The sequence below is a fragment of the Sapajus apella genome, unplaced genomic scaffold (genome assembly GCF_009761245.1).
Source record: "Sapajus apella isolate SASKATOON/1434 unplaced genomic scaffold, GSC_monkey_1.0 scaffold2, whole genome shotgun sequence".
In the NCBI taxonomy this organism is placed as follows: Eukaryota; Metazoa; Chordata; class Mammalia; order Primates; family Cebidae; genus Sapajus; species Sapajus apella.
The window spans coordinates 27,392,916-27,407,700 of NW_022436942.1; the positions used below are offsets into that span (position 1 = coordinate 27,392,916).

At 46.7% G+C, this 14,785-nt stretch overlaps 1 protein-coding gene and 1 pseudogene across 2 annotated transcripts in view; both read left to right on the forward strand.

The window, feature by feature from the left end:
* The window catches only part of ARF3 (ADP ribosylation factor 3), a 72,297-nt gene extending 67,900 nt beyond the window's left edge, over positions 1–4,397 (forward strand). Inside the window, exon 5 of the mRNA XM_032294875.1 lies at positions 3,586–4,397. Within this exon, the coding sequence (XP_032150766.1) occupies positions 3,586–3,684 (99 nt within the window). The 3' untranslated portion in view covers positions 3,685–4,397. The remainder of the gene's footprint in view (positions 1–3,585) is intronic.
* Positions 285–995, forward strand: LOC116562573 (annotated as a pseudogene). The gene has a single exon (XR_004274028.1). The product of XR_004274028.1 is annotated as a methylmalonyl-CoA epimerase, mitochondrial pseudogene (transcript).
* Positions 4,398–14,785: the final 10,388 nt, after the last annotated feature.

Sequence of the window (14,785 nt, forward strand, 5' to 3'; positions counted from 1 at the left end):
GTAGCTCCCAGTGAAAGCGCAGAGAACAAGAGGATGCCAAACTTTCAGACGAATTTTTGTTGCTCACACACCAGGAGATTCCCAGCGGAGGAGCCCCGCCGGTCGCCAGCACGACTCTTGTGGCTGGCGCGGCGGTTCTTGGTGCAGAGTAAACGGGACTGGGTCTCCTTTTGGTCGACGTTTGGAGCTCCGGGAAGGCACAGTCGCCTGTTCAGCTGATTGAAAAAGGGACTCAAGAAGGAAGCCAGACACAGCTCATCTCTCTAGGTCCCCGGCTGGTTGGCATGTAGCGGATTGCTTTCCAAGATGGCACGCGCACTGAAGGCGGCGGTCGCGAATTCCGTAGGGCTTTTTTTCCAGACTCCATGCTCCAGTTCGAACAGTAAGAGCTTTTTCCACGTTACAGCCCTTGGATCAAGTGGCAGGTCCTGTGTGGAACCTGGGTCAACTCAATCATGTAGCCATAGCAGTGCCAGATTTGGAAAAGGCTGCAGCATTTTATAAAAATATTTTGGGGGCCCAGGTAAGTGAAGCGGTCCCTCTTCCTGAACATGGAGTATCTGTTGTTTTTGTCAACCTGGGAAATACCAAGATGGAACTGCTTCATCCATTGGGAAGTGAGAGTCCAATTGCAGGTTTTCTGCAGAAAAACAAGGCTGGAGGAATGCATCACATCTGCATCGAGGTGGATAACATAAATGCAGCTGTGATGGATTTGAAAAAAAAGAAGATCCGTAGTCTAAGTGAAGAGGTTAAAATAGGAGCACATGGAAAACCAGCGATTTTTCTCCATTCTAAAGACTGTGGTGGAGTCCTTGTGGAACTGGAGCAAGCTTGAGTTATATTTGTAAGAAACAAAATTAATCAACCTGAAAAAGCCTTATCAAATACTATTGAAATGTACTATGACAAATATAAATTTCTTAATTTGAATTTGAAGAAAACCTTAATTACAAATTACTTAGGGAATATTATTAAAATCATATAGAAATAAAAAAAAAAAAAAGAAGGAAGCCAGACCGGAGATTCCCGGGCAGAAAAGCACCAAGAACCTTAATGCTGCTGTTTTGGCCTGCGCAGTGGGTTGCTCAGATTCTGGCCTGGGAATCAACAAGTTGGACATCCACTCAGAGACCTAATTTGAAAGTCGGTAACTACAAAGATGACAGGTGGATAAATTTACAATGATGGGAAGAAACCAGCATAAAAAGGCTGAGAATACTCAAAATCAGAATGCCTCTCACTCTACAGGAGATCACAGTTCCTCATCAACAAGGGAACAAGGCCTGATGGAGAATGAGTGCGTTCCATTAACAGATTTAGTCTTCAGAAGGTGGATAATAAGAAACTTCTGTGAGTTAAAAGAACATGTTCTAGCCCAATGTAAAGAAGCTAAGAACCTTGAAAAAAGGTTTGATGAAATCCTAACGAGAATAGACAATCTAGAGAGGAATATAAGTGAATTAAGGGAACTGAAGAATACGAGAACGCCGCGAAGTATGCACAGGTTTTAACAATTGAATTGATCAAGCAGAAGAAATGATATCAGAGGTCAAAAACCAACTTAATGAAATGAAATGAGAAGACAAGATTAGAGAAGAAAGAGTAAAAAGGAATGAGCAAAGTCTCCAAGAAATATGGGACTATGTGAAAAGACCTAATTTACGTTTGATAGGTGTACCTGAATGTCATGAAGGGAATGAATCCAAGCTGGAAAATATTCTTCAGGATATTATTCAGGAAAACTTTCCTAACCTAGTACGGCAGGACAATACTCAGGTAATACAGAGAACACCACAAAGGTATTCCTCAAGTGGAGCAACCCCAAGACACATAATCGTTAGATTCACCAGGGTTGAAATAAAGGAGAAAATTCTAAGGGCAGCTAGAGAGAAAGGTCAGGTTACCCATAAAGGGAAGCCTATCAGACTCACAGCAGATCTCTCAGCAGAAACCCTACAAACTAGAAGAGAGTGGGGGGTCAATATTCAATATCCTGAAAGAAAATAATTTTCAATCCAGAATCTCATATCCCGCCAAATTAAGCTTCATAAATGAAGGAAAAATAAAATTTTTCGCGAACAAGCAAGCACTCAGAGATTTCAGCACCACCAGGCCTGCTTTACAAGAGCTTCTGAAAGAAGCACTATACACAGAAAGGAACAACCAGTATCAGTCAACCCAAAAACTTACCAAAAGGTAAAGAGTATCTCCATAATGAAGAATCTATATCAACTAATGGGCAAAATAGCCAACTAGCATTAAATTACAATATTAAACTCACAAATATCAATATTAATCCTAAATTTAAATGGTTTAAATGCCCCAATCAAAGACACAGACAGGCAAATTGAATAAAAAGTCAAAACCCATGGGTTCACTGTATCCAGATCCATCTCATAAGCAAGGACACAAAGACTCAAAACAAAGGGTTGGTGGAAGACTTACCAATCAAATGGAGAGCAAAAAAAAAAAAAAAAAAAGAAAACAGGAGTTGTAACTTTCGTCTCTGACAAAATAGACTTTAATAGTAACAAAGACTAAAAGAAACAAAGAAGGACATTACATAATGGTAAAAGGATCAATGCAACAACAGGAGTCATAAATATATATGCACCCAATGTAGGAACACCCAGATAACATAAAACAACTTCTTAATGACTTATACAGAGACTTGGACTCCCGCACGATAATAGTGGGAGACTTTGACACCACATTGTTAATATTCGGCGGATCAACGAGATAGAAAATTAACAGGGACATCTATGATTTGAACTCAGACCTGGAACAAGTAAACTCAGTGAATATTTATAGAATTCTTCACCCCAGGTCCACAGAACATACATTTTTCTCAGTATCATATTACACCTATTTTGAAAGTGACCACATAATTGGAAGTAAATCAGTCTTCAGTATTTGCATACCATTTCACAGACTTAAATATTGGTTGGCTGTTTGTTATTTTCTTCCCTTATTCCTTCCTGTCTCCGATGTTAAGCACAATTATCGGCATAAAAGGGGTTTTTAATACCTATTTTTAGAGTGCATTCCAGCCTGAGCAATAGAGCAAGACTCCTGTTCTCTCTCCCCCTTTCTCTTTCTCTTTCTTTCTTTAAAAAAAAGAAAAGAAATAACAGACATCATTACTAAAGATACACAAGCGTGTACAACCATAACTACATTTTTGAGCACTCACTATGTGCCAAGCACTGTATTAAGTGCTGAATATGGATCACCCCTCACTGGTTTTTGCAATAACCCTGTGGAGCGTTGCTACTATTTTTATTTCACAGACAAGAAAAGTGAAGCTTAGAGGGGCTAAGTCGCTCACTCAAGGTTATACGGCTACTAACTGATAGTCTGTGAGGAGGTTCGGCTAGCTCGGACTGACCATGAGAGGACTACATTTATGGTCTGTCAAGGAAGCTGACCCTCTCCACAGAGTAAAAGTTATTCAGTAACCTTTCTAAAGCAATCCCGCCCCTTCACCCAGATTTCTTTCTTTCTATATTTTTCTCTGAACGTCTTCACTTTTCCCCTTCCTTTATCTCTCTGCCACCCACCCCCCACTCCCCACCCCACCAGATTCTTCTCATAGCTTCACAGATCAGCTCTGGGATGGATGCAGAGGCTCCTGTTTCCATGGTGACGCGGGGAGGTTGGTACACCACACGCCAAGTGTAGGCGAAGCAGAGAATTGGCCGACAATCCAAAGGTGCCGCCAGTAACCAGGCTCTGGGGAAAGAGATCGATGAGAAAGCCAGTCTGGATGACTGGACCTCCCTGGAGCTCCAGAAGGACCACCACCCCCACCACGCCTCCTGCCCTCCCTAAGCTCCTGATTTGGAAGTCGAAGTCGGGAGAGCGCAGAAAAGAAGCGAGGGGGCTCCAAAGCAGAAGCTACCACCACTGACTTGTTTTGAAGACAAAGCCTAGTCGTCGGTGGGAAGACTGCCCAGTGGGCGACAGCCCCTCCTGAGGCGCCTCCGCCTCGCTCCTTCTTCTTTCCCGGTTATGACCTCAGTCGGAGCCACTGGGCTCTCGGCCGCGCGCTGAAGGGGAGCTGGGCAGCCAGCAGGGGGCAGAGTCCCCCGTATTAAAGGCGTGTGTGGGCCTGCTTCCTCTGCTACCACCCAACCCCTGCTTTCACTGGGATTATTTTCAGCTGACAGGCTGCAAAGGCGCAGTAGGTGGATTTCAGGGCAGGAGATGGGTTCTGGCAGGGGCTGTGAGCCTATGAAGCATTGTTCTTAAGCTGTGGGCCCCACTGAGAAGCCGGGTATTTAGAACTACAGAGTCAGGGGCTGAAGCAAGGGGCACTTTAACTTTTTTCTGGCAATGGTTTCTTCTGAGGTTTTCCTTGATCCATTGAAAACAATTACAACACTCTGTGAAGAGGAGGCTCATTCATTCATTCAATAATGTTTATTGAGTATCATCTATTATAGTCACAATGGATACATCCAATCAAAAATAAGTATTTACAGAATGCCTACCTACAGTGATTCTTTTTTTTGAGACGGAGTTTTGGCCACGTACGATGGCTCACACATGTAATCCCAGCACTTTGGGAGGCCGAGGTGGGCAGGTCACAAGGTCAGGAGATCGAGACTATCCTTTTGAAACCCTGTCTCTATAAATTTTTTTTTTTTTTTTTTTTTTTAAAGAGAGAGACTGAGTTTTGCTCTTGTTGCCCACGTTGGAGTACAATAGTGCAGTCTCAGCTCACCACAACCTCCATCTCCTGGGTTCAAGCGATTCTCCTGCCTCAACCTCCAGAGTAGCTGGGATTACAGGCATGTGCCACGACGCCCAGCTAATTTTGTATTTTTAGTAGGGACAGTGTTTCTCGGTGTTTGTGAGGCTGGTCTTGAACTCCTGACCTGAGGTGATCCGCCAGCCTTGGCCTCCCAAAGTGTTGGGATTGCAGGAGTGAGCCACAGCACCTAGCCCACACACTGATTCTTAACCTTTTTTAGGGGGCAGGGGTGTCACATATCCTTTGAGAGTATGATAAAAAAAAATACAGTGCTATTCAAATGTCACACACACACACAAATACAGATTGTCTCCCAAAAAGAACGCACTATAAACGCTACAGACATTTTTGTGTGATTTTGGGAGGCTCATGAACCCCTGGCAGCTCACCCAGGGGCCCCAGGGCATAAACCCTTGTCTGTTAGGAGCTGGGCTCTGGGCTAGGCACCAGATGCAACAGCAAGTTAGATAAGCATGGTCCCTGCCCTACCTGAGTTCCGCAGGCAGGCAAGTGGGAGGTACAAAGAGATCTTAAAATACAGCGGGCATTGTGGTGCTGGGTGAGCCCAAAGGAGGGCCACCTACCTAGACCAGGGGCTTCACGGAAAGCTTTCTGGAATGCCAGGTAAGCTGAGACCTGAAGAAGGAGTAGGGGCTGGCCAGGTGAGGACCTGAGGAGGAGCACTTTGGGCATGGAGGGAAGCACATGGAAAGGCCCTGAGAGGAAACAGCAGACCTGAGAAGCTGACAGCAGGCCCTCGTGGCTGGCTCAGAGATGCCAGGAGGAGAACTGGTGAGAAATGAGGCTAGAGTGGTAAGTGCCATATGTAGGCCCTGGGATGCAACAGAGAACAGGCAGACAGCTGCTGCCCTCAAGGACACTGACAAGAAAGCTGGTGGTTATGATGCAGAAGTGCTAAGTTCCACATTGGGAATAAGCATGGGGTGGGATGGGAGCATGTGGGTGAGCACTGAACTCAGCTGTGGGGATCAGGACCAAGGCCCAGAAAGCAGGGCTCCAGGTACAGGTGGATCAGTGACATATTTAGTGTATTCAGAATACTCGCAGCCTCTGAAAATAGCTGGAGGGCAGACGTGGTGGGAGAGGAGGAGAGAGAGAGAAGGAAGGGGAGTCACCAATCCACCTTGATTTGACTGGAACCTACTGTTAGGAACATCTTTTATTCTGGGGGTGAGGAGGGCTAGGTGGGGTGACCTCAGCTCTACCTACTCTCTTTTTTTATGTTGCCCAGACTAGAGTCAAACTCCTGGGCTCAAATGATCCTCTCCATTCAGCCTCTAGAGTAGCTGGGACTATAGGTGCACACCACCGAACCTGGCTGTTTTTTAAGTACCAGAGTTGTGGCCAGAAGAAGCCTTGGACGAAAAAGTGGGTAAGTAGAGAGAACAGCAGGCTCGGCCTCTTGCTCCCTGCTGTGGACCTAGGGACGGGACTGGGAGAACATGGGGGTGAGCTAGGAAAACAGGAGATGTTGTACTGGCTTATTGCTGGGGATTTCATTTAAGAAACACTCTGGGCTGGGCACAGTGGCTCATGCCTATAATCCCAGCACTCTAGGAGGCCCAGAGGGGTGAATCACCTGAGGTCAGGAGTTCAAGACTAGCCTGACCCACATGCAGAAACCCCATCTCTACTAAAAATACAAAATTATCCAGGCATAGTGGCACACACCTGTCATCCCAGCTACTTGGGAGGCTGAGGAAGGGAATCGCTTGAACCCAGGAGGTGGAGGTTGTGGTGAGCTGAGATTGCACTACTGTACTCCAACCTGGGCAACAAGAGCGAAACTCCATCTCAAAAACAAAAACAAACAAACAAACAAAAAACACCACTCTGGACCAAGCACATGCCTGTAATCCCAGCACTTTGGGAGGCTGACTCAGGAGGATCACTTGAGCCCAGGAGTTTGAGACCAGCCTGGGTAACATAGTGAAACTCTGCCTCCAAAAAAAAAAGGAAAAGAAAAAAAACCCACTCATGTACAGTAGCCCCTTCTTATCCATGGTCTTGCTTTCCACAGTTTCAGTTACACAGATAAGAAGGGGCTACTGTATATGTCTATGTATGTGGTCTCGCCTTCTGTGGTCAATCATGGTTTGAAAACATTAAATGGAAAATTCCAGAAATAATTCATAAGTTTTAAATTGCCACCATTCTGAGTAGCGTGATGAAATCTCACACCATCCCACTCTATGCCGCCTGGAATATGAGTCATCTCTTTGTCCAGTGTATCCACACTGTAGATGCTGCCCACCCATTACTGTATCACTTAGTAGCCATCTCAGTTATCAGATCCACTGCCTCGGTATCACAGTACTTGTGTTCAAGTAACCTTTATTTTGGCCAGGCATGGTGGTGCACACCTGTAAGCCCAGCTGCTCGGGAGACTGAGGCCCACTGAGAATCATTTGAACCTGGGAGGCAGAGGTTACAGTGAACCAAGATTGCACCACTGCACTCTAGGCTAGCCGACAGAGCAAGACTCTGTCTCAAAAAAAAAAAAAAAAGTAACCCTTATTTTACTTTATAATGGCTCCAAAGCACAAGAGTAGTGATACTGGCATATCATTATAATTGTTCTGCTTTATTATTAGTTATTGTTGGTAATCTCTTACTGTGCCTAATTTTAAAATTAAACTTTATCATAGGTAAGTATGTATAGAAAAAAAAAACATGACCCGTATAGAATTTGGTACTATCTGCAGTTTCAGGCATTCACTGGGGGTCTTGGAATGTCGTCCCTGAAGATAAGGGGGAGATTATTCTATTACCTGTATGCCAGGCTCTGTCCTAAACACTTAACAAGTATTGCTCCATAACACTCCCAGAGACGATGATGGTCATCCTCATTTTACACATGAGGCCTGAAGCAGTTCAGTAACTTGGCAAAGTCAAACAGCAAGTAAGTGACAAAGCCACTATCTAAACCCAGGCAGTTTGGCTCCAGAGTTTGTGCTTTTCACCACTGAACTATGCTATCTCTTGAGAGGGAAGGTCATTGCAAAGGCAATGAATTGAACCTGAACGTCCCACACAAAACATGAGAATTCTACCATTCCACCTCCTGGGGACACTGATAAGGTATAAGGAGCACCTGCTACTATGAAGAGGTCCTGGGGAAGTGGGAGGAGTCGTGGGGAATCGTGCAGCCTTGCAGCTGCAGGGAGCTGCTGGAGACCAAGGCCTAGGGGCCCAGGACTGGAGAGGGGCAACCAGCTCAAGAGATAAGGTCAGGCCGGGCTCGTGGCTCACACCTGTAATCCCAGCACTTTGGGAGGCCAAGGGGAGTGGATCACCTGAGGTCAGGACCAGCCGAGTGGATCACCTGAGGTCAGGACCAGCCTGGTCAACATGGTGAAACTCTGTCTCTACTAAATACAAAAAGTAGCCGGGCACGGTGGTGCGTGACTATAATCTCAGCTACTTTGGAGGCTGAGGCAGAAGAGTTGCTTGAACCTAGGAGGCAGAGGTTGCAGTGACCCAAGATTGCACCACTGCACTCCAGCCTGGGCAACAAGAGGGAAACTCCGTCTCAAAAAAAAAAAGAGAGATAAAGTCAAGTTGGGCATGGTGACACATGCCTGTAGTTCCAGCTACTCAAGGGCTGAGGCAGGAGGATCACTTGAAGCCAGAAGTTTAAGGCTGCCATGTGCTACGATTGCCCGTGTGAATAGCCACTGCATTCCATCCTGGGCAACACAGTGAGACTCTCCCCCATATCTAAATATTGAAAAAAAAAAGAGCAAGAGATAAGGTCAGGGTATTAGGCAACATGGAAACTCCTAGTGTCCCCTGTGAGATCTCGCCCTGCCTCCCTAGTCAATGCCGTCTCTTGCTCCTCTCCCCTCAATCCCAATTTTTCTGTCACACTGTTCTCTCCTGCCCTAGGGCCTTCTTCCTGACATTGCCTCTACTATGAACCCTTCCCCATACACATACACCTTCCCTTTTCCAGGCTGACCCCACTCATCCTCCAGATCTTGGCCTCACTGTCAGTTCCTCAAAGAGTCCCTCTGAATTAGATCCCTTCTCTTAGTTTCTCATAGTAGTACCTTATTATTTTCCATTATAATCTGTATCACAATTTGAAATTATATATTCAGTTGTGGGCTAGCTGTGGTGGTTCATGCCTATAATCCCAGCACTTTAGGAGGCTAAGACAGAAGGATCACTTGAGGCCAGTAGTTAGAAACTAGCCTGGGCAACATAGCCAAGACCACTGTCACTAAAAAGTAAATACATAAAAATGAAATTATATTCAGTTTTGTTTATTTAATGCTTGACTCTCCCATTAGACTGTAAGCTCTATGAGGGCAAGAACCCCTGGTATAAACTTTCTTTTTTGCATAGTGCTGGGCACATATAGATACTACATAACATTTTGCTAAATGGGTTTATAAATTTAGAGGAACCTCAGAAGGCTCCTGGTCCAACGCTTCTTTTCTTTCACCATATGTTTAATAGGCTATTTACCTGCTCCTTGAATATTCCCAGCAGCAGAGAACTCACTGCTTCACCAAGAGGCCCATTTGCTTTTGGAGAGATTTAATAGTTAGAAAGTTCTTCTTAGTGAAGAAAAATCTGATCACCTGCCACCCCTCGGTCCCAGACTGGCCGTCTGGAGCTGTGTCCTTGAAACAGGAACAGGCAGATGTCCTCCTGGCCGCTCCCTCTGCCCTCAGCTTTTGCTGGGCCATCTCAACAGTTCATTCAGCTCAGGAAGGCTTGGATTCTCAACCCTTTCCTCCCCTTCTCAAGAAACTCCCTTCTCTACCTTTCTTCTCTCTCTCTCTCTTTTTTTTTTTTTTTTTTTTTTTAATATGGAGCCTTGCTCTATCGCCCAGGCTGGAGCACAGTGGCACGATCTTGGCTTACTGCAACCTCTGCCTCTTGGGTTCAAGCAATTCTCCTGTCTCAGCTTCCCGAGTAGCTGGGACTACAGGTGCCTGCCACCATGCCTGGTTAATTTTTGTATTTTTAGTAGACACAGGGTTTCACCCTGTTGGTCAGGCTGGTCTCAAACTCCTGACCTCTGGTGATCCATCTGCCTTGTCCTCCCGAAGTGCTGGGATTACAGGCGTGAGCTACCATGGCTAGCCTCTACCCTTTTTCTCTACCCTTCTTAAGAAACTCCCTTTGGTCAGCACCATATTTGCCCTCTATTCTCATTGCCCCAGGAGCTGCAATACAGATCTGGCAGGATGAGGAAGGAGAGGGAAAAGAAAGTGAAAAAAGAACGTTGTTTCTTTCTCACAGTATAACCAGGTATATTTCCCAGAAAACACTGTTATTACTGATGGTTGGGTCCCCAGGCTAATCCTGAACTACATGTAACATTGTCAGCTACATACATTCCGGGTCAAGTGGCCTTTCTGGACACATTTAACTTTTTTTTTTTTTGAGACAGAGTCTTGCTTTGTTGCCCAGGCTGGAGTGCAGTGGCACAATCTCCGCTCACCACAACCTCCACCTCCCAGGTTCAAGCAATTCTCCTGCCTCAGCCTCCCAAGTAGCTGGGATTACAGGCATGGGACACCACTACCGGCTAATTTTTTGTATGTTTAGTAGAGACGGGGTTTCCCCATATTGGCCAGGCTGGTCTCAAACTCCTGACCCATGATCTGCCCACCTCGGCCTCCCAAAGTGCTGGGATTACAGGCATGAGCCACCGTGCCCGGCCCATTTAACATTTTTTTCTCTGGGAAAAATGTGTTTGGGTTCCAAACAACCAAGTTATATATAAACCCTTTAAATAACCAGCTTGCAAATTGGGAACTGCTTCTACAGAAGTATTTAGGTAACACCAAGTGGGAGAGGGAAGGGATGAGAACAGAGTAGGCTTGCTCAGAAAAGTTTCCAAGAAGTTTCTGAAGCAAATGTAGGAAAAATGAGAAGAGTCAGACAAACCTGGGTTTAATCCAAATCCCAGCTCTTCCACTTACCTACTGTGAGTGTGCACCTGATTTACCTAAGTTCGCCTCAGATTCTCTCTCCAATAAAAGAAGACAGTCATTTCTACCTCACAGAGTTGTAGGGGGCATGAAGCTAGAGACTATATTGCCTTTGGCACGGTGCCCAGCACATAAGTGAATGATCTGTGTTGTGATGTTTTCCAAACAGGGATGTCTCCTCTCAAAGTGTGGTAACAGGATCCGTGACCTGCTGACTTCCCTGAACCCTGCATGCAGTTCTCCCACCTGCGGGAGCCCACGCTCATGAAAGAGAGGCCTGCCCTCTGCCTTCCATAAACATTCCAAAGGAGGGAGACTAATGAGCTTCAGAGGAGAGGTTGGGGACAAAGGAGCAGGGGATCTGAGTGTCCCTGAAGACCAGTGTTTCTATAGGAACACCTGTGTATCCCGTGTGATCACTGTGACTGTGTGTGTCGGTGTGACAATGTATGCAGGCCTGCTGCGTGTCCTGCCTGTCAGTTGGACCATGGAGATTTCCCTGTCTCTGCGACTCCATTACTCAGCTCTCTGCAGTCCCGGCCTTATCACTTAGCTGTCTGCCCTCTGGCCTCTTCCCTTTGTTTACCAACTTGGCTGGCTTTCTCCTCTGGGAACAAAGGAGGTGTTCAGTTCTGGGCAGTGCCTGGCTCCAGCTACCCGCCCCCATTGCCTCCCCTTTCCAGGAGGGTTGCCCCTGTCTCAGACCCCTTGGCTCTGAGAGGCCCCTTCCCACAGCCCCAGGGAGAGAGGAGGCTGAGCTCCTCAGCTGGTACCCCCTTTTTCTCACCCTCTGGCCCCATTCCTGTCCCCAGCAAGGCCCCTGAAGCTTCACTGGAGACAGCTCCTCTCCCCATTGTCTGGCCAGGATTTGGAAGCTCTGGTTTCCATAGCAACCCCAGGGCATTTAATTAAGGGAGGAGGCCTTCATTTTTTCCAGGCTGGGCAGTTCCAAATCTCAGCCCGAAAAAGGATACCCTGAGGGGGTGAGGGAGAGGTGTTGTCCTCCAATATAGCACAATTCCGGCTTCCCCACAAAGTCTGTTATGGCTTTCCCAGCCCACCCCCTCCCAGCTGCCACCCCGATCACCACCTCGTGCCAGAGCAGGTTGGGGAGTCCTCTCAAACCAGCTAGGGCAAAACCCAGGTCCCAGGCTAGTAGAGGTTTCAAGGAAGGGGTGGTGTGCAATTACTGTAAGCCACCCTCCCCCATATGCACTGTGGCTTTGTTTACTGGACCCTGGGGTTGGGGATAAGGGTGGGAGATCATTCAACACTTGCCTGCTGTCCAATTTCTTTCCCATGGAATGGGCTTAGGGGCTCTCTGAACTCCCTGAAATTGAATGGAATATGTATAAGTTCATTATAAGGCTTTTTCCTGGGTACTGGGTATATAGCATTCATTAGATGGTCAGGAAAGGGCTCTGTGATCTCAGAAAGGTTCCTAGCGGCCGCAGGTGGTGTCTCACGCCTGTAATCCCAGCACTTTGGGAGGCCGAGGTGGGCAGATCTCGAGGTCAAGAGATCGAGACCATCCTGGCAAACATGGTGAAACCCCATCTCTATACAAAAAAAATTTAAAAAAGGTTCCTAGCACTTCTATTTGCCCGCTGTGAGACCTCAGTCAAATTGCTTAACCTCTCTGTGCCTCTGTGTCCTCATCTATAAAGTGGGGATGATACTACTTGACAAGACTGCTGGCATCTTAATAGGCAGTTGTTGCTAAGGTAGTTATGATTACTCTGAGAGGAGGCTTAATGGAGAGTCCCACGCCTTATCCATCCCACGCCCACCTTCCCTGGAGGTAACACATCTGCCCTCTCAACTGGGGGCATTCACCTTCGCCTGGCTTATTCTGTTATTCCCTCTCTGCCCCACCTCAGGCTGCTGGAAAGTGTTCTAGACGCTGATGGGAAGCAGTCGCTCTCCAGAGCCTCGTCACGGGGTGGAATTTCCAAGCTCAGTTCCCTGAGTTATCCCAGTTCCTGAAATTCCGTCTCAGATTTCTCAGCTGTTGCTGTGACCACTTTTCCCCGTTTCTGGTTAGGTTAGTTTGTGTGTATGTGTTTCCTTTTCATTGTATTTTTAGCCTTTGGAAAAAATAAACATTTCACACGCAAGCACCTTCCTGATCTTTCGATTCTCCGCAGGCATGGGGGTGGGGCCACTTCTTCCTCCGACCTTTCTTCAACCCTGTCTGCCTTTCCCAGCCTCCCACCCCTCTGGCACACAACCTTACCTTCCGTTGAGAATTCCCGGAGTTACCCCACCCTCCTCCCATCTCTCTGCCTCTCCTGTCCTCTCGGTATCAATATATGCAGATTGTGACACAATTCTGAGTCTCTGGGTTCCTTATCCTTTTTATCTTGTTTCCCTTCAAGAAATTCCTCCTCCTTCCCCATTGTGGCATTTCCCCCTTGTTTCAGAAAAGGCAACTCTATCCCTGCTGTTCTGGCTTGTCCTACTTCAGTAGCATCCTGATTCACAGGAAGTGTGGAGTTGTTGCTGGAAAAGGGGGTTCTCATCCAAACCCCAAGAGAGGATTCTTGGATCTCCTGCAGGAAGGAATTCAAGGCAAGCCACAGGGTGCACTGAGAAGAGATAGCTGATTGAGAGCTACTCAGTTACAGAGTAGGGTGTCCTCAAAAAGCAAGAGGAGGAGGAATGTGCCAACTCTTCTGTTTTTGAGACGGAGTTTCACTCTTGCCACCCAGACTGGAGTGCAGTAAGTGGTGTCATCTCGGCTCACTGCAACCTCCACCTCCCGGATTCAAGCGATTCTCCTGCCTCAGCCTCCTGAGTAGCTGGGATTACAAGCGAGCACCACCACAACCAGCTAATTTTTGTATTTTTAGTAGAGATGGAGTTTCACCATGTTGGCCAGGCTGGTCTCGAACTCCTGACCTCAAGTGATCGACCTGCCTCAGCCATAAAAAGTGCTGGGATTACAGGCGCGAGCCGATTCATCTTATGTAGGGGTCTTATCTATGTAAAAGCTAAGCTATGTCTAGGTGTGGGTGGGCTGATAGCATGACAAAATTTGTTATTCTGTGGATTTAAATAAAACTATCCTTATTATTACTTTTTTAGGGCATAAGTACATAACAGCATAACTATGGCCAGGCACAGTGGCTCACACCTGTAATCCCAGCACTTTGGGAGGCTGAGATGGGCGGATCACCTGAGATCAGGAGTTCGAGACCAGCCTGACCAATATGGTGAAACCCCGTCTTTAAAAAAAAAAAAAGAAGAAGAAGCTAACTATGACTATCTTTTTTCTTTATTTTATTTTTTGAGACAGAGTCTCAATCTGTCTCCCAGGCTGGAGTCAGTGTCAGTGGCGCGACCTTGGCTCACTGAAACCTCCGCCTCCCAGGTTCAAGTGATTCTTCTGCCTCAGCCTCCTGAGTAGCTGGGACTACAGGCACGCGCTACCATGCCCAGCTAATTTTTTGTATTTTTAGTAGAGATGGGTTTCACCATGTTGGTCCGGCTGGTCTCGAGCTTCTGGCCTCAAGTGATCCGCGCCCCTCAGCCTCCCAAAGTGCTGGGATTATAGGCGTGAACCACCTCGCCTGGCAACTATGACTATCTTAAAAGCATAATTGTTATGCAGTCACGGTATGTAGACATTCTGTTGTGATAGGAGTTTGTCCTTGCAGGCATTATTAAGCTGCTTTCTTAGCCATGAACACCTTATGACCATGGGTTGTGACTGGCAAGGAACGTGCCTTGCTAGTTCAATTTAATTTATTTATTTATTGGGAAAGGATCTCATTATGTCACCCAGGCTGGAGTGCAGTGACTGTAGCCTCCACCTCCTGGGTTCAAGTGATTCTCCTGCCTCAGTCTTCCAAGTAGCTGGGAATACAGGCACCCACCACCATGCCCAGCTAACTTTTGTATTTTTGTAGAGATGAGGTTTCACTATGTTGGCAAGGTTGGTCTCTAACTTCTCACCTCAAGTGATCTGCTCCCCTTGACCTTCTGAGATGCTGGGATTACAGGCATGAGCCACTGCACCTGGTCCATGCCTGGCTAGTTTTCATATGGAGTT